Source organism: Petromyzon marinus, unplaced genomic scaffold (genome assembly GCF_048934315.1).
Source record: "Petromyzon marinus isolate PM22_M1 ecotype Great Lakes invasive population unplaced genomic scaffold, UKy_Petmar_22M1.pri1.0 PM_G_Scaffold_14, whole genome shotgun sequence".
NCBI lineage: Eukaryota > Metazoa > Chordata > Hyperoartia > Petromyzontiformes > Petromyzontidae > Petromyzon > Petromyzon marinus.
In genome coordinates, this window is record NW_027422695.1 from 960,237 (window position 1) to 980,302 (window position 20,066).

The following is a 20,066-nucleotide window of genomic DNA, read 5'->3' on the forward strand; positions in this document are numbered from 1 at the left end:
CCCGAGCAGGCACTTATTCAAGGCTGAGTTGACCTAGGCGAGACCCACGATCGTTCAGAAATCACTCTCCATTGATGGTAGGCGTGGTCGGGAATCGAACTCGAATGGCCCAGGTTTATAGCGCAATGCGGTGCCGTCACCACGGTGCTTGTGCCAGGATAGGTGCACTCCGTCATCGTACACACACCAACACACAAACACTCGCACACACACACACACCATCATACACTCACACACCATCACACACTCACACACCAACACACAAACACTCGCACACACAAACACACACACCATCGTACACTCACACACCAACACACACTCACACGAATACTCGCACACACACACCAACACACACCATCACGCATACACACACAACCGCCATTCGCCACTAAGTGGCGTGACGTCACCACGACGCTTGTGCCAGGCCATGTGCACCTTGAGGCAACGTGAAGTGTCGAACGCCCGCTGGCAGGTCACGGGGCAGACCCAGGTGCCACGGGTCGACTGAGATGACTGGCTGATGCACCACCTGTGCCCCCTACTGTGCCAACCTGCTGGGCTATAGCCACCCGGTGCTCCGCTCGTTGTCGTGAGTGTCGCTCCTCCGCCCTACGTTGTTGAATGGAGGGCGACTGCCTCCAACTGCCCAGTAGCGTCCTTCACGAACCTGCTCCATAGAGGCCGATCTTAACACCGCTGGTACCAGTCATTGGCAAGTCCACTCAGCTCCACGTCCTTCTGTACCACATCACTCCACCTCTTATCTAGCCCGTGCCGGTGTAGCCCCCTTGATCCGGCCGAACAAAAGCTGTTTCGGCATGCGGTGGCTGGGTATGCGGGCTACATGACCCAGCCAACGCAGCCTTGCCTGCCGGAGGAGCTCACTGATGGGACCTTGCCCAGATCTTTCTAAGATTTGTGAGCTCCTCACACAATCCAGTCTGGTTAAACCCAGGATGGATCGTAGGCAGGCTAGCCTAAATGTTTCTAACTGGCGAAGATGTTCCATTAGGGGGGTCCACGTTTCGCAAGTATAGAGAAGGGAGGGAATGACCATGGCCGAGAAGACCTGAAGCTTAGTGCGGAGCGACAGACCAAGTAGCTTCCACACAGCGTTACGCAACCGATGAAAAGATATTGCCGCGCGACTGATTCGGAGTGAGACCTCTGCTGTTAAACTGGAGCCGGTCATAAGCACACTGCGCAGGTATGGGAAACTCTCCACTCTCTCCACAACTGCCCCATCACCGATTGGGAGTTGTGGGGGTGGAGTGTACGATGGTACAGAATACCCAGGCAGGTGCTTAGTTTTGGTGGGGCTGATGGTAAGGCCCCATCTCTTAGTGGGACGCTCCAGTCTCAGCAGTAGCGTCTCCAACTCCTCCTCTGAATGAGCAGCTATTACCAAATCATCGGCATGCATAACGTGGTTGAGCAATAAGGAGCCATCCCTTTACCACACCCGGGCATCGATCAGCCTCCCATTATATCTGTACCAAATGGAGATTCCCCCCATATAGCTATTGAAGGCTTCACGAACTACGTGGTCAAAATAGATGTTAAATAATGTGGGAGCCAGAAGACATCCCTGTCGCACCCCAAGGTGTACAGGGAATGGCTCTGACTCCCGGCCACGTAGTTTTACCCGGGCCCGCTCACCATCATGAAGGTCTTTAATGATCGTGAGCAGATGGTCAGGGACTCCAAAAGCACGAAGAACAACCCAGAGCCCAGGCCTACTGATGGTATCATAGGCCTTGACCAGGTCAATAAAGCAGAGATGTAGGTTTTGCTGGAATTCCCTACACCTCTGCTGTAGCAGACGGACAGAAAATATGGCATCTGTGCAGGACCACCCTTTCCTGAAACCGCATTGGGGCTTCGCAAGCCTCTCCTCAGCGTGCCTGGCAAGGCGATGTTGAATAATCTTTGCCAGGACCTTTCCCGGCACACTGAGGAGTGAGATGCCCCTGTAGTTGTTAGAGTCTGTGCGGCCCCCCTTCTTAAAGAGGGGGACCACCAGGGCATCCTTCCAATCCTGCGGAACCCGTCCAGTGGTCCAGACTGTTGTTATGATGTCATATAGGGCAGTTTGTGCACAAACGCCACCCTCCCTCAGCATTTCGCTTGGGAGATCATCTCTACCCGCTGCCTTTCCTGGTCTCAGACTCCGGAACGCCTTCAGTACTTCCTCAACAGATGGCATTTCAGCCAGCCACTCACAGGGGGTGACTTAGAAATAGGTTTTACCCTTTTAACTGGCACAAAAACTGACACCTTTATTCAAGGCATCGTGTTTGCAATAACAACACAAGCAGTCAAAATGCAAAAAAAGAGACAACTCTGATAATAATATGCACTGTCCTTGAATTTGATTGGTCCACACCCGGGACGTCTTTTCTTAGAGCCTAGTATCCACTGGTGTTGGACCAGAAGACGCCAAAAGGTGTACAACTCAAAAACAGCACACTATCAGAGTATTGAGGGCTCGGTTGAGCATTTACATTATGAGACCTCCTTCGCCAGTAACAAGATATAGAAGTAGGTTTTACCCTTTTAACTGGCACAAAAACTGACACCTTTATTCAAGGCATCGTGTGTGCAATAACCACAACACAAGCAGTCAAAATGCAAACAAAAAAGATGCTGTTTAATGGCACTCCGCTCCAGTGCAACGGGGGGGGGGGGGGGGGGGGGTGGGGTCGATGGTGCTCGCAGCGAATCCGAGGAAAGAACTGATGAGTGAACGCATCGAGTTAATTTTACAGCGGACAGAGAGGAGTGCGAGCATCCAACGCACCGTTATCAGCGGCAAATTTAAAGATTTCGGGTTTAGTAACATCTACCAGAGCCGATGTGTTCCGAAGAAAAAACATTGAACAAAAAAAAGATAACAGCCCCTTACTCGGCGGGCAATCGTTTTTTTGTTGCCGCACCGCACAGCAAAATGCTAATTGTCTTGCAACACAAACAAAACGAGGAGGAGGGGCTTTAATTCAATGGCACCAGGGCACTGCCGTGGCGGCTAACGTTTGCCCGAGCCGTGCCACAAGTCCCCTCCGATGCTAACCGACAGCGGATACGTTGGAGGCGTGCGATCCTCGCCTGGCGGGGTGCATCACCCAAGCGGCGACGTACAATTAGGCACCAACAATAAAACAACATCCGTCAGCCTTGAGTTGAGTGATCTGCACGCGGACACGCTCCCGCAACGAGCGAGCGAGGGGCTCCGTTGGTCAAACGAGGATGCAGCATCTCCTCCTCCTCGCTGCTGGCGTCGCCGGCTGCTCCACTCTACGGACGCTGCAGCGGTGAAGGAGACAGACGGCGGTGGCAAAAAACACACAACACAAACACAGCAGAGAGACAGCTTTAACCACAACACAAACACCGCTAGAGAGACAGCTTTAACTATAACACCGCAAGAGAGACAGCTTTAACCACGACACAAACCCTACCACCCACCATGATCATCATCATGCTGCTGCTGCTGCTGGTTTAGTGACGACCTAAACGCGATGTTACAGGTTAACGCCGTCACCGTGACGACGGTCTGGCGATGACGTAACCGGCATTGTCACGGGTCGACGCCGTTACCGTGACGATGGCATCACCAGGCAGGGCATCCTCCTCCCCGACGACGGCGCTCTTCTCGGCGAACAGCGCATCGTTGACGTCGGTGACGTCCACGGTCACCACGGTGATGGCGCTCGGCGAGGTCGCCGCTCCTCCAGCGTCGTCGCCTTCGCCGCCGTCGCCGGCGGCGGCGACGACGGCGACGGCGGCGGCGGCCCACACCGTCAGGTAGTGGTGGCGGCGCTTGTTGTAGTCCAGGGCCCTCGCCACGACGCTTATGACGCCTGGGGCAACACGGCACACACAGCACGCACGCACACAGCGCACACAGCACGCACGCACACAGCACACACACACAGCACACACACAGCGCACACACACAGCACACACACAGCACGCACTCACACAGCACGCACACAGCACGCACTCACACAGCACGCACACAGCACGCACGCAGCATGCACACAGCACACACACAGAACGCACGCACACGGCACACAGCAAACAGCACACACACAGAACGCACCTCTGCGTGAGTCTATGGATCTCTGTGCGAGACAGAGACCTGTTGTATATATAGGTGTTATGAAAATTGATGAAAATAATGAAAATTAAACGAAATTTGAAATTTGCATAATTTATCCGAAATTATGTTAATTAGTGTAATTATGTGCATAAATTATGCTGATTCGAGAGATAATCGTATTAATTTATGCGAGTGGCCGTGGTTAGGATAATGCAGGTCGTTATGGATTATCAGGTCGAGCCTCGGTGACGAGGTTTGGTTATTAATTGGAATAACGCAATTAATCGTATGCAGTGACGCAGGCGTTGTGAGCGTGAATGAGAGAGAGTCGATTCGACTCTGCTCTTTAATTCCGTATTATCGATAAGGATACGATTACTCTCGATTGAACATTATGAATTATGTGTGTTATGGATTATGTGTGGTGATAGTGTGCATATGATAGGTCCCCAGGATTCAGATCTCATACGCAGAACAATATTATGCAGAATTTCAGGAAGAATCACACACAAACCTTCTGCTTTAATCAATTTTATTTCTAGCTAACTTTAATTTTTGGATAATATGAAAACTCAATCTCGGGATTTTGGAATTTCAACACAGCGTTAACATGATACCATCACGATTGCGTTGTTTCACCTCGATAGCGGCACCTGTGGTTAATTCCCGACGCGTAACGCAATCGATCGGTTGTTGAGAGAGAGATTAAAAACATGCAAACTATTCTATCAAAACCTTAACCTTAAAATATGCAAACTCGTATTCTTGAATGATTACACAACACGGCACTCGGTCTTTGATTCGTATCCAATCCTTAATACATTCTGATATGCGAAATTATTATGCTTGAAATCGTCAGCACAGTACCATGGCGATGTTCGTTCATTGATTCATCAACGATTATGCAATTAAAGCGTTCGACTGAAATAATTCTGATTGCCTCATCAACGTAACTCAATGTGTGGCGATGTTTTTCGTTATCAGCTAATAGTTGACGCAGTTATCATGAGTCTTGTATGTTTAATGGGAGGGTTGTTGATTTCTTGCGTTGAGCAAACGCCTAGGTTGATTTCCTTGTCAAAAACAAATGTTTGTTCATTGTGTAGCGGTGGGTGAGTGAGGAGGGAGTGTGTGGAGGAGGGGTTGCATACGACCGGCTGCCAGTTTCTGTCCACCGCTGGCTGGATGAGTCAGCACGACGCTCGCCGTCGTCGCGCCGATGGGTGTTGAGTGCAGGACCGCTTCCCTCTCAGCCCTGGTGACGCGAAGTTGCGCGCTGTAGCACGCTGGTGGCACGCTGTTGGCACGCGCTGGTGCTGATGCTGGTGGCACGCTGGTGGCGCGCTGTTGGCACGCGCTGGTGCTGGTGCTGATGGCACGCTGGTGGCGCGCGCTCCCTCTCCTTGAAGATGCGCGAACGCGCCCGTGCTGATTCGCTGACAGCAGTTTCCTCCACTGCTGGCTGAGCTGCGCCGGTGCGCGCTCTTTCCGCTGCTGTAGTATCTGACGCTGCGCTCGCGGGCGACAGGTCAAGTTTTTCTTCTGCTGAGTGAGCCGAGTCGCACGCGCTCTCTTTGTTGAGGTTGTTGGCGGCTCTCTGACAGCAGGTTTCCTCCACTGCTGTATGACTCAAGTCGCACGCGCTTGGTCACTGGTTTGCTGAAGTTGTTGGCGGCTGCTCGTGCTTTTCTGCTGCTGGTTGAGCCACGTTGCACGTGCTTTCTATGTGGAGATGCTCGAGTGCTCTCAGCGCTGATTCGCTGATACTTTGTTGGCGGCTGGCCAAGCTTTTTCTTCAGTTGAGTGAGTTGAGTCGCACGTGCTCTCTCTGTTGAAGTGCGCGAACGCGCCCGTGCTGGTTCGCTGACAGCAGGTTTCCTCCACTGCTGTATGACTCACTTTTGTTGATACAGCGCGACTCAGCGATCCTCGCTACTCAGCGAGGCTCGGAGCCAGCCGCTCCATGCGACTGCTCGTCCTGTGGACGTCTTGACTCGCTGATCTGTCTTGACTCTTGACTTAACTTCACTGACTTTTGAAAATGCGGCTGACCGTTATATTCAAAGACAATTCTCTCTGCGCAGTGAAAAAAAAGGGGGGGGCGGGGTCTGTGTGTGTGAGTTCGTGTGTGTACAGATGGCTCCTGCGATAACGATCTGTTTGCCCTGGCGTGAAATTCCTCTCTCGCGCTCTTCGGGAGAGACAAAGGTGGTCGGGAGCACCTATCTCTTCATACTTTCGACTTATATTTCTCAAATACCATTTGGTCCCATGTTCGCCATGACTCGTGTTTGTAACTACGTCCTCCCGACACCTCTCGGTTTACCGAGGTTCGAATTGTTATGATGGAATTATTAAAAAGAAAAATAATTTTCATCCTGAGTTTAAGAGGTCCGTTTCCAGATTGTTGGAATCCATATCCCTTGGTTCTGTAAGGTTCTATAATGGAATATCGTTTAAGGTTAACACGTTATTATTAATGTTATATTGCAATTTCTTTAAAACTTGTTTGTCTGGTTGCCGTGTGTGGGGTGGGGTGTGTCTCCTCATCAAACCCGGCTGGCTTTTCCAGATGGCCCCTTGTGATAAGGTGTAATTCCTGCTTCTCTGCGCTGTGAGAGAGACAAAGGTGGTCGGGGTTGCTTGGGATATTGTTTAAACTCTTTCGTAAGTTTGCCCGTTCGCCTCATTCCTTCTCGATAACCTTTGATGTGACTCGGTATTTTGTCTCCAAGCTTTGTTTTAACAGTAAAAGTATTAAAGGTGAAAATCATTTGATAGCGAATTAATTATTGGATAATAATTCACTGATGTATCTGGTGGCCTGGACTTGATTGGAGTGAGCGCGAGGACAGCTAACTTTAGCTTATTCTTGTTATTGCATTTTAATTTTGAACCGTTGTTTAAAAAAATAGTTTAACCCGTGGGCGTCCTCATTTCTGGCTTGCGGAGGGCTTCCCTCTGCGTGACCTCCCTTAGGGCACATCAAACTCTTGTTCATCTGGAGATCTTCGCAGATAGCTGCTAACATCCTCGCCTCGAGAATTTTATTATTTATTTATTTATTAATGGCCTGTTTATGACCGACACCTGGTTTTTCGTGTGCCTGGCTTACGGGTTTTATTAATTATTTTTTCCGTTTGTTAAAAAAAAAATATGATATATATAACGGCAAATATTATTGTTAATATCAATTTTGGAAAAGGCTCGAATACAACAGACCCTGTGCCCCGTGCCGCGTCTCTCACCGAGCCTCCGGTCGATTCCGAACGCCCCGAGCTCGTTGCCGCCGGCGATGCCGTAGCTCGGCGCGCCCGCCCCGCCGAAGGTGGCCGCCACGGTGACGACCACGGTGCCTGGCGCCGCGTCCTCCGGCACGGCGACGCGGTAAGCCGGCCGCCGGAACGCTGGGGCGGCGACGTCGTCGTCACGGAGAGACACGGAAATCGCCGCGGTGATTTGCTTGCCCCCCCCCCCGGCGCGGGCGAGCACCGTGAGGTTGTAGAGGGCACGGCGCTCCAGCGGACGCTTGACGACGATGAGGCCCGAGCGGACGTCGATGGCGAAGCGGTAGCCAGCCGAGTCCAGCAGAGAGTGAGTCACCCCGCGGCGGCGGCCTAAAACACACAACAACCGCCATTCGCCACTAAGTGGCGGTGGCGTCACCACGGCGCTTGTGCCAGGCAATGTGCACCTTGAGGCAGTCAAGTGAAGTGTCGAACGCCCGCTGGCAGGAGGTCATGGGGCAGACCCAGGTGCCACGGGTCGACTGACTGAGATGACTGAGATAACTGGCTGAAGCACCACCTGTACCGCCTACTGTGCCAACCTGCTGTGCTTTAGCCACCCGGCGCTCCGCTCGTTGTTGTGAGCGTCGCTCCTCCGCCCTCCGTTGTTGTTGGAGGGCGACTGCCTCCAACTGCCCAGTAGCGTCCTTCACGAGCCTCCTCCACAGAGGCCGATCTCGAGACCGCTGGTACCGGTCATCGGCAAGTCCACTCAGCTCCACGTCCTCCTGTACCACGTCACTCCATCTCTTCTCTAGCCTGTGCCGCGCCCGTTTAGCCCCCTCGATCCGGCCAAGCAAAAGCTGTTTCGGCATGCGGTGGCTGGGCATGCAGGCCACATGACCCAGCCAACGCAGCCTTGCCTGCTGGAGGAGCTCACCGATGGGAATGTGTCCAGATCGCCAAAGCCAAAGATCCCACGTGTAGCCTCAGACTTTTGCGGCAAGTGCTGTCAGCGAGTAGCACCTATAAAGGCCGGCACCGTGGCACACGCGTGGGTGGTTGGCCAGCACCACGCCCGGCCGCCTTTGCCTCCCTACTGGTGATGTTTACACACCGCACCAGGTACTCATTTGAGGCTGAGTCGACCTAGGGGAGGCCCGGGACCGGTTTAGATAATCGTCACTGGTGTTGGCCGTGAGCGGGAATCGAACCCCGGTCGCCGGGTTCGTAGCGCGGCGTAGCGCTAACCGCTACACCACCGCTCCCCATAATGTACACACTCACGTGTGTACGTGTACGTCATCATCGTCATTGTCATCATCATCTCCGTCGTCATCGTCAACTTCGTCACCGTACCCAGGTCGGAGTCGACGGCGCGCGCGCTCGTCACCGCCGTCCCCACGCCGGCGTGGCGCCAACGCAGGGTGACGGCACGGGGGGGCGACCCCGCGAGGAAGCGCGGGGCCGAATCGTCCACGTCCTCCACCCTCACGAGGACCTTCGCCCGGCAGGAGCGGCCGCCCCCGTCGGTCGCGGCCACGGTGAGCGCGTGAACCGCGGCGGCCTCGTGGTCCAGCGGCGCCAGTGTGAAGAGCTTCCCTACGCGGGGCCACGCCGACGAGAGATGTTAACTACCTCGCATGGTACGCAGGAGGTCGTGGGTTCAATCCCGTCCCCGACGATGCCTGCTGCTGTATATTTGGAGTTACGCCTCTCCCAACATCTCATAGCCACTGTGGTGATGATAACTACCTCGCCTGGTACGCAGGAGATCGTGGGTTCCATCCCGACCCCCACCCTGGCTGCTGCTGTAAATTTGGAGTTTACGTCTCTCTCATCATCATCACCACAGTGGCTATGAGATGTTAACTACCACGCCTGGTACGCAGGAGCTCGTGGGTTCGATCCCGACCCTAACGACTATGAGAGTGAGAGGAGTGTGAGAGGAGCGTGACTATGCGAGTGACAGGAGGAGTGTTACCGCTGACGGGGTGCAAGCGGAAGAGCGTCGCTCCGGGGTCGTGCAGCGAGTATTTGACGGTGCCGTTAGGGCCGAGGTCGGAGTCACGGGCGAAAACGCTCAGCATGAAGACTCCTGGTGCGACGTCCTCCAGCACGGTGACGTTGTACCACAGCTGGGGGGACACCGTGGGGCACAGCGGTAGTATGGTAGTAGTGGTGGAAGTGGTGGTAGTCGTGGTAGTAGTGGTGGTGGTATTAGTGTTTGTACTGGTAGTGGTGTTGGTATTAGTGGTAGTAGTGGTGGTGGTATTAGTGGTATAGTGGTGTTGGTATTAGTGGTATAGTGGTGTTGGTGTTGTATTAGTGGTGACGTCACCACCACTTAGTGGCTAATGGCGGTTGTCGTTGTTGTAGTGTGTGGGTCTGTGCGGCGAGTCTACGGACACCGGTACCTTGTCACACACGGGGTCGTTGTCATTGACGTCCAGCACGATGACGACCACGACGACCGTCCTCGCGTAGGTGCCGTCCGTGGCCGTCACCCGCAAGCGGTGGTACTCTTTCTCCTCGCGGTCGAGCGGCCGCTCCAGGCGCAGCGTCCGCTCGCCCCCCATGTTGACGGGGCCGAGGGAGAAGTGGCCCAGCGGGTCGCCGCCTGCGGTGGGTAGGACGCGGTCGTCCATCGCCGTCGTGACGGAGAGGGAGTTTTAATTTCTCTCTCACGACGACGATTGCTTGTGTTGCGATCGAAACGTCGCGATATTTTATCTCTCGCTCGCTGTGTGTCTCTCTCTCTGTCTCTCTCTGTGTCTCTCCCTCTATCCCAATGTCTCTCTCTCTCTGTCTCTCTCTGTCTCTGTGTCTCTCTGTGTTTGTCTCTCTCTCTCTGTGCCTCTTACTCTATCCCAATGTCTCTGTCTCTCTCTCTGTGTGTGTCTCTCTCTATCCCAATGTCTCTCTCTCTGGCTCTCTCTGTCTATCTCTCTGCGTCTCTCTATCCCCATCTATCTCTGTCTCTGTGTCTCTCTGTGTTTGTCTCTCTCTCTGTGTCTCTCTCTCTGTCTATCTCTCTGTGTCTCTCTCTATCCCCATGTCTCTCTCCCTGTGTCTCCCTGTCTCCCCGTGTTTCAGCCCACACGAACCCGCGTGTCTCTCTGCTGCACTGGAGCTCCACCAGGCTGGACCTCACCATCTCCCGCGTCTCCACGCTGGACCAGGGGGTCTACAGCTGCTCCCTCTTCAGCCTGGGGACCCCCATGGCTTACGCCCTGCTCACCGTCGGTGGTGAGCGACGCTCACCTCACCTCTCTCTCTCTCTACCTCAGACACACACAGAGACACACAGACACACAGACACACACAGACACACACACAGACACACACACAGACACACACACAGACACACATACACAGACAGACACACACACACAGACACACACACATAGACACACACACACAGACACACACACACAGACACACAGACACAGACAGACACACAGACAGAAACACACACAGACACACAGATACAGGCACACACACAGATACACACACACACAGACACAACAACCGCCATTCGCCACTAAGTGGCGGTGACGTCACCACGACGCTTGTGCCAGGCCATGTGCACCCTGAGGCCACGTGAAGTGTCGAACGCCCGCTGGCAGGAGGTCACGGGGCAGACCCAGGTGCCACGGGTCGACTGACTGAGATGACTGGCTGATGCACCACCTGTGCCCCCTACTGTGCCAACCTGCTGTGCTTTAGCCACCCGGCGCTCCGCTCGTTGTTGTGAGCGTCGCTCCTCCGCCCTCCGTTGTTGTTGGATGGAGGGCGACTGCCTCCAACTGCCCAGTAGCAGCGTCCTTCACGAGCCTCCTCCACAGAGACACACACAGACACAGACACACACAGACACACATTTTAAAAGACACACAGACACACAGACAACAACCGCCATTCGCCACTAATTTCCCTTGTCTTCCTGCTCTCGCAGCCACTACCGCCACCACCATCACCACCACCACCCCCACCACCGCCCCCACCACCACCACCACCCCCCCCACCACCACCACCACCGCCCCCACCACCACCACCGCCCCCACCACCACCACCCCCCCCACCACCACCACCGCCACCACCACCCTGCCCACCTCCTGCACCTCCCCACGCTCGTGCGGGGTGACTGCGGGCGACGCGGCGACGCTCTCCGCCCCCGCCAGCGCCGTGGGCCCCTCCTCCTCCTGCTGCTCCGTGCGCTGGACGGCGACGCTGACGGCGCTGTCCCTGGCGGCCTCCCTGCTCGCGAGTTATTGACGGCCTCGCCCGGTACGCGGGAGGTCAGGGGTTAGATCCCCAGACCCTGACCACGTCTGCTGCTGCTGTATATTTTAGAGTTTGCGGTGTCTCTCATCATCATCATCACGGTGGCTGCGGAGTTGTTGACTGCCTCGCCTGGTACGCGGGAGGTCGAGGGTTAGATCCCCAGACCCTGATCACGTCTGCTGCTGCTGCTGTATATTTTAGAGTTTGCGGTGTCTCCCATCATCATCATCACGGTGGTTACAGAGTTGTTGACTGCCTCGCCTGCTACGCGGGAGGTCCTGCTGCTACGGCACGAACACAACATTCCCATTCTGTCCACAGTAGAGTTTGTTTTTGTGTTAAGTGGCGTAAATATATAAACGCTGTGTGGTCAAACCCGCCACCGCCTGACAGCCAATTTGTCAGGTTTAGTGTCACGTAAACAAAACGTGCCAATTAGTTACTAGTTTATAGTGTAGTGTATAGAGTAGTGTTTGGTGGCGTGTATAGTGTAGTGTATAGTAGTGTATGGTGTAGTGTATAGTAGTGTATAGTGTAGTTTATAGTGTAGTGTATAGAGTAGTGTATGGTGTCGTGTATAGTGTAGTGTATAGTAGTGTATAGAGTAGTGTATGGTGTCGTGTATAGTGTAGTGTATAGTAGTGTATAGTGAAGAGTATAGCAGTGTATAGTGTAGTATATAGTGTAGTGTATAATGTAGAGTATAGTGTAGTGTATAGTAGTGTATAGTGTAGTATACTAGTTCAACACTATCCGGTTGTGTGTTGGAGAGTAAAACAACTACAACATTTACAATTATAGTTTAGTGTATAGTAGTGTAGTGTATAGTAGTGTAGTGTATAATGTAGTGTATAGTTTAGTGTATAGTATAGTGTAGTCTATAGTATAGTGTAGTATATAGTAGTGCATAGTGTAGTGGAAATTGTGTGGTATAGTAGTGTATAGTGCAATGTACAGTGTAGTGTATAGTAGTTTATAGTATAGTGTAGTGTGTAGTGTAGTTTACAGTGTAGTGTATAGTTTAGTTTATAGTGTAGTGTATAGTGTACTGTTTTGTAGTGTGTAGTCTCTAGTGTAAAGTGTAGAGTATAGTGTAGTGTATAGTGTAGTTTATAGTGTAGTGTACAGTGTAGTTTATAGTGTGTAGTGTATAGTGGTTGAGTAGTGTAGTGTATAGTGTAGTTTTTAGTGTAGTGTATAGTGGAGTGTATAGTGTAGTTTATAGTGTAGTGTACCTCCGAGCCAGAGGACATCCCTGTCATACCCAAAAGTGTACAGGGAATGGCTCCGACTCCTGGCCACGTAGTTTTGCCCGGGCCCGCTCACCATCATGAAGGTCCTTAATAATCGTGAGCAGAGGGTCAGGGACTCTGAAAGCACGAAGAACAATCCAGAGCCCAGGCCTACTGATGGTATCATAGGCCTTGACAAGGCCAATAAAGCAGAGATGTAGGTCTTGTTGGAATTCCCTACACCTCTGCTGTAGCAGGCGGACAAAATATGGCATCTTTGCAGGACCGCCCTTTCCTCAAACAGCATTGGGGCTCCGCAAGCCTCTCCTCAGCATGCCTATCGAAGCGATGTTGAATAATCCTTGAGATGCCCCTGTAGTTGTTACAGTCTGTGCGGTCCCCCTTCTTAAAGAGGGGGACCACCAGGGCATCCTTCCAATCCTGCGGAACCCGTCCAGTGGTCCAGACTGTTGTTAAGATGTCATGTAGGGCAGTCTGTGCACAAAGGCCACCCTCCCTCAGCATTTCGCTTGGGAGATCATCTCTGCCCGCTGCCTTTCCTGGTCTCAGGCTCTGGATCGCCTTCAGTACTTCCTCAACAGATGGCACCTCAGCCAGCCACTCACAGAGGGTGACTTCTTACAATATTTTAGGCATCACAGCCTCAGCAGGGTTATCCCCACTTTGTCCCACATTTTCCAGGCTGAGAGATATCCCCTCCCCCAGGGCCTCACAGAAATGCTCAGCAAATCTGCAAACCTGTTCCTGGGGGTCGGAGATTGGATCACCGTTCTTTCCCCTAATGATGGTAATAGGTATGGCGCTGCAGGTTACTTTTTTGATGGAGTTAAAGAGCGATTTGTGATCGCGGGCCATTGAGGCAGACTCCATCTCCTCAGCAACCCACAACCACCTCCCATCATTGCAGCGCCTAACGGCTCTCCGTACCTCCAAGCGAAGGCTGTGGTAAGCCTCCTCAATCTACGACATGGGATGTTGTAGCCAATGAGATTGGGCCTGTCGCTTTTTCTCAGCCAGTCTGAACACCTCCTCTGTCAGCCTGGGTCTCTGGGGAGGTCTGGACCGTTTTCCCAAATCAGCCATTGCAGCTGCATGAGCCACAGTCCTAAACGCCGCCTATTTCCCCTCGACATCAGGAGGAGTGGGGGACGATGCCAACCCCAGCCACAAGCGATGATGACATTTTCACTTGCAGCTTTCATCAGCTAGCTGAGACCATGCCACCTTAGGTTGGAATGGGGTCCTGGGTGTACACCCACTACCGGAGTGGAAAAATGGCAGGTGCATCTTACAGATGACTAGTCGATGGTCAGTGGGCAGATCAGCTCCACGGTGGGTCCTGGTGTCAAGGACATGGGCTCGCATCCGCTGGTCCGTCACTATGTAGTCCAGCAGATGTTCTTGCTTGGACCCGGCATGCATCCATGATGTTGTGTGGATGCGCTGATGCCGGAACAGCGTGTTGGTAATTACAAGCCCATTGGCTGCACAAAAATCAAGCAACCTCCTACCGTTGTTATTGAGCTGATCTGGTCCATGCCTTCCAATCACTCCAGACCAGGTGCCAGCATCATGACCAACTCGGGCATTGAAGTCACCCAACAAGATGACTCTATCCCGAGGGGCCACTTTAGCTAGCACCTGTGACAGGAGGTCATAGAAGGCATCTGACTCATTGGCCTTGCCTGCATCCCTCCAGATGTTCATCTTCGGTGGGGGCATAAGTAACTACGACCACCACTCCTCGCCTCTGGTTGATGGGAAGGCGAGCCCAAAGTAGCCTGAGGCTTACAGCTTCTCACACCTCACCGCCACGCTCCCACGCCCCCTTCATTCTTGCGTTCAGAAGAAAAGCCACACCCTGTTCTTTGGCAGTCTCCTGCCCCGAGTAGAGGACTGTCCACCCCTCATGGTAGCAGGAGCCAGAACCGGTCCACCGGACCTCCTGAATGCCACAGAGATCCAGGCGGTGCCGGTCCAGCTCCTGACAGAGGAGTGGCAGCCTCTCCTCCGCAGTGAGCGTTCGAACATTCCACGTGGCCATCCGCAGTGTTTTTTTGTTGTTTCTGTAGGTGACCCAAGGTAGGTACGTATCACCACCTTCATCACCACCTCCACCCTCATGCTAGCTAGCTACGGCGTGTCACCCTTGCCTATTTTCTCTGCTCCCTCCAGTGGCTTCGAGAGTGGCGTGCTGGCCAGGGGTCGCCACGACGACGACGACGATGGCGACGATGGCACCGTGGGGATGATGGAGCAGCACGAGGTGGAGGAGGAGGTGGAGGAGGTGTAACTGGAGGAGGAGGTGTAACTGGAGGAGGTGGAGGAGGTGTAACTGGAGGAGGTGGAGGAGGAGGTGAAGGTGGTGTAGGAGGTGGTGGAGGAGGAGTTGGAGGAGGAGGTGTAGGAGGTGGTGTAGAAGGTGGTGGAGGAGGAGGAGGAGGAGGTAGAGGAGGAGGAGGTGAAGGTGGTGTAGGAGGTGGTGGAGGAGGTGGAGGAGGAGGTGTAGGAGGTGGTGGAGGAGGAGGTGGAGGAGGAGGTGGAGGAGGAGGAGGTGAAGGTGGTGTAGGAGGTGGTGTAGGAGGAGGTGGAGGAGGAGGTGTAACTGGAGGAGGTGGAGGAGGAGGAGGAGGTGTAGCAGGTGTAACTGGAGGAGGTGTAACTGGAGGAGGTGGAGAAGGAGGTGGAGGAGGTGTAACTGGAGGAGGTGGAGGAGGAGGTGAAGGTGGTGTAGGAGGTGGTGGAGGAGGAGGTGTAACTGGAGGAGGTGTAACTGGAGGAAGTGGAGGAGGAGGTGAAGGTGGTGTAGGAGGTTGTGGAGGAGGAGGTGGAGGAGGAGGTGTAGGAGGTGGTGTGGGAGGTGGTGGAGGAGGAGGTGGAGGAGGAGGAGGTGGAGGAGGAGGAGGTGAAGGTGGTGTAGGAGGTGGTGGAGGAGGTGGAGGAGGAGGTGTAGGAGGTGGTGGAGGAGGAGGTGGAGGAGGAGGTGGAGGAGGAGGAGGTGAAGGTGGTGTAGGAGGAGGTGGAGGAGTAACTGGAGGAGGTGGAGGAGGAGGAGGTGTAGCAGGTGTAACTGGAGGAGGTGTAACTGGAGGAGGTGGAGAAGGAGGTGGAGGAGGTGTAACTGGAGGAGGTGGAGGAGGAGGTGAAGGTGGTGTAGGAGGTGGTGGAGGAGGAGGTGTAACTGGAGGAGGTGTAACTGGAGGAAGTGGAGGAGGAGGTGAAGGTGGTGTAGGAGGTTGTGGAGGAGGAGGTGGAGGTGTAGGAGGTGGTGTGGGAGGTGGTGGAGGTGGAGGAGGAGGAGGTGGAGGAGGAGGAGGTGAAGGTGGTGTAGGAGGTGGTGGAGGAGGTGGAGGAGGAGGTGTAGGAGGTGGTGGAGGAGGAGGTGGAGGAGGAGGTGGAGGAGGAGGAGGTGAAGGTGGTGTAGGAGGAGGTGGAGGAGGAGGTGTAACTGGAGGAGGTGGAGGAGGTGTAGCAGGTGTAACTGGAGGAGGTGTAACTGGAGGAGGTGGAGGAGGAGGTGGAGGAGGTGTAACTGGAGGAGGTGGAGGAGGTGTAACTGGAGGAGGTGGAGGAGGTGTAACTGGAGGAGGTGGAGGAGGAGGTGAAGGTGGTGTAGGAGGTGGTGGAGGAGGAGGTGGAGGAGGATGAGGAGGTGTAACTGGAGGAGGTGGAGGAGGTGTAGCAGGTCTAACTGGAGGAGGTGGAGGAGGAGGTGGAGGAGGTGTAACTGGAGGAGGTGAAGGTGGTGTAGGAGGTCGTGGAGGAGGAGATGTAACTGGAGGAGGTGTAACTGGAGGAGGTGGAGGAGGAGGTGTAGCAGGTGTAACTGGAGGAGGTGTAACTGGAGGAGGTGGAGGAGGTGTAACTGGAGGAGGTGGAGGAGGAGGTGAAGGTGGTGTAGGAGGTGGTGGAGGAGGAGGTGGAGGAGGATGAGGAGGTGTAACTGGAGGAGGTGGAGGAGGTGTAGCAGGTCTAACTGGAGGAGGTGGAGGAGGAGGTGGAGGAGGTGTAACTGGAGGAGGTGAAGGTGGTGTAGGAGGTCGTGGAGGAGGAGATGTAACTGGAGGAGGTGTAACTGGAGGAGGTGGAGGAGGAGGTGTAGCAGGTGTAACTGGAGGAGGTGTAACTGGAGGAGGTGGAGGAGGTGTAACTGGAGGAGGTGGAGGAGGTGGAGGAGGTGTAGGAGGAGTCTGATGGGGACATCTCCTGGTGATGTCTCTCCCCCGCGGCCTCCATGGGCGCCACTGTCGGCTCACACCGCTGGCGAGGCCTCTCGGTCTCCGTGTGTGTGCAGCGTGCGCATTAGTGGTGTTGTTGTTGTCATTATTGTTGATGTTGATGTTTCGATTTAAAGCTTTCGTGACTGCAAGGATTCATCTTGTTTGGTTCTTTCGGTAAAGTCACGTAGATTGATAATAAAATAATGCTAAATTCTCCTGTTTGATTTGTACTAGGTGCCTCTGTGGATGTGTAAGCTTTGACTTTTACATTGCCATTTCTATGACCAGTCACAAGCTAATCACTCAGCTATTTCAATGCTAAATTCTCCTGTTTGATTTGTACTAGGTGCCTCTATGGATGTGTAAGCTTTGACTTTTACATTGCCATTTCTATGACCAGTCACAAGCTAATCACTCAGTTATTTCAATGCTAAATTCTCCTGTTTGATTTGTACTAGGTGCCTCTGTGGATGTGTAGGCTTTGACTTTAACATAGCTATTTCTATGACCAGTCACAAGATAATCACTCAGTTATTTCAATGCTAAATTCTCCTGTTTGATTTGTACTAGGTGCCTCTGTGGATGTGTAGGCTTTGACTTTAACATAGTTATTTCTATGACCAGTCACAAGCTAATCACGCAGCTATTTCAGTGCTAAATTCTCCTGTTTGATTTGTACTAGGTGCCTCTGTGGATGTGTAGGCTTTGACTTTAACATAGCTATTTCTATGACCAGTCACAAGCTAATCACGCAGCTATTTCAATGCTAAATTATCCGAACCAAACATTGAACTAATTTTCAATGGTACAGTATATTTTATCAAGTATTGGCATCCCAAACTTTCGCAGCAGCTTAAATTCCCTTTTCACACCATCAATATGTAAATTCCCCCTGGTCTGCACATGTTCACCCCCTCTACACCGTTCATCGTGCTAAGTCCGCCAATTAAATGCAAATTTTTATGCTAATTCCTTTGTCAAGGCGCTCTGTTTCTTCTCACACAGCTTAAAGGTCGCGGTCTGAGCTTGGCTGTGTTCGCTCCAGCGCTGTCCTCCAGACAGTCTCGTCCCTTCACCTGATGAAGGCCACTTGTGTTGTGGCTGAAACGTCGTGATAATTTTATTGTGTTATTTTATTTTATTAATTTATTATTTTATTCTCATTCTACGTGGTGACTTTACCGAAAGAACCAAAGAAGATGCACCTCTTAACCCCGTCATCTCATCAATTCCCGGATGCTCTTAGTTTTGAGTATCCTGCGGTGGTCTGAAGCGTTTACTGTGATAAAAATTGGGAGTGTTTCAAAGCAGTCCGCAACCTCGAATAGTGCAGCTCGGAATAATGGAGGACTTCGCGTTCATATTGTGTTGCTTTCTGGAGCCGAGGACATGATTACGAGGCGCAGGACCAGCAAAACGGTGTCGTCCAGCGGTGTGGAATAAAAGTGTGTTGCCTCCTACTCTTTAGTGCCTCAGAAGTGACTCACTGCCTCTGGTACCACAAGTACACAGTATATATTCCCCGACAGTACACAGTATATATTCCCCGACAGTACACAGTATATATTCCCCGACAGTACACAGTATATATGCCCCAACAGTACACAGTATATATGCCCCAACAGTACACAGTATATATTCCCCGACAGTACACAGTATATATTCCCCAACAGTACACAGTATATATTCCCCGACAGTACACAGTATATATGCCCCAACAGTACACAGTATATATTCCCCAACAGTACACAGTATATATTCCCCAACAGTACACAGTATATATTCCCCGACAGTACACAGTATATATGCCCCAACAGTACACAGTATATATGCCCCAACAGTACACAGTATATATTCCCCAACAGTACACAGTATATATTCCCCAACAGTACACAGTATATATGCCCCAACAGTACACAGTATATATTCCCCGACAGTACACAGTATATATGCCCCAACAGTACACAGTATATATTCCCCGACAGTACACAGTATATATTCCCCAACAGTACACAGTATATATTCCCCGACAGTACACAGTATATATGCCCCAACAGTACACAGTATATATTCCCCAACAGTACACAGTATATATTCCCCGACAGTACACAGTATATATGCCCCAACAGTACACAGTATATATGCCCCAACAGTACACAGTATATATTCCCCAACAGTACACAGTATATATTCCCCAACAGTACACAGTATATATGCCCCAACAGTACACAGTATATATTCCCCAACAGTACACAGTATATATTCCCCAACAGTACACAGTATATATGCCCCAAAAGTACACAGTATATATTCCCCGACAGTACACAGTATATATGCCCCAACAGTACACAGTATATATTCCCCGACAGTACACAGTATATATTCCCCAACAGTACACAGTATATATTCCCCAACAGTACACAGTATATATGCCCCAACAGTACACAGTATATATTCCCCGACAGTACACAGTATATATTCCCCAACAGTACACAGTATATATGCCCCAACAGTACACAGTATATATTCCCCAACAGTACACAGTATATATTCCCCAACAGTACACAGTATATATGCCCCAACAGTACACAGTATATATTCCCCAACAGTACACAGTATATATTCCCCAACAGTACACAGTATATATGCCCCAACAGTACACAGTATATATTCCCCAACAGTACACAGTATATATACCCCAACAGTACACAGTATATATTCCCCAACAGTACACAGTATATATTCCCCAACAGTACACAGTATATATGCCCCAACAGTACACAGTATATATTCCCCGACAGTACACAGTATATATTCCCCAACAGTACACAGTATATATGCCCCAACAGTACACAGTATATATTCCCCAACAGTACACAGTATATATTCCCCAACAGTACACAGTATATATGCCCCAACAGTACACAGTATATATTCCTCAACAGTACACAGTATATATTCCCCGACAGTACACAGT

The 20,066-nt window shown here is 52.1% G+C and overlaps 1 protein-coding gene across 1 annotated transcript; it reads right to left on the bottom strand.

The window, feature by feature from the left end:
- Nucleotides 1-2,629: 2,629 nt before the first annotated feature.
- On the bottom strand, nucleotides 2,630-9,993 carry LOC142910186 (protocadherin Fat 3-like). The gene is made up of 6 exons (XM_076059864.1): nucleotides 9,747-9,993; nucleotides 9,314-9,467; nucleotides 8,689-8,931; nucleotides 7,351-7,719; nucleotides 3,598-3,860; nucleotides 2,630-3,303 (listed from the first exon to the last, which is right to left on the bottom strand). Exons 1-6 carry the CDS (start codon nucleotides 9,975-9,977, stop codon nucleotides 3,295-3,297), a joined length of 1,269 nt encoding a protein of 422 aa, XP_075915979.1. The 5' UTR covers nucleotides 9,978-9,993; the 3' UTR covers nucleotides 2,630-3,294.
- Nucleotides 9,994-20,066: the final 10,073 nt, after the last annotated feature.

Bases quoted from the DNA above. Each gene is read 5' to 3' on its own strand.
- LOC142910186 (XM_076059864.1), bottom strand. From the start codon at position 9,977: ATGGACGACCGCGTCCTACCCACCGCAGGCGGCGACCCGCTGGGCCAC. The intron at 9,468-9,746 runs GTACCGGTGTCC...GTGTCCCCCCAG, and splicing joins ACGACCCCGTGTGTGACAAG to CTGTGGTACAACGTCACCGT. The intron at 7,720-8,688 runs GTACGGTGACGA...TGTGTGTTTTAG, and splicing joins CGCCGTCGACTCCGACCTGG to GCCGCCGCCGCGGGGTGACT.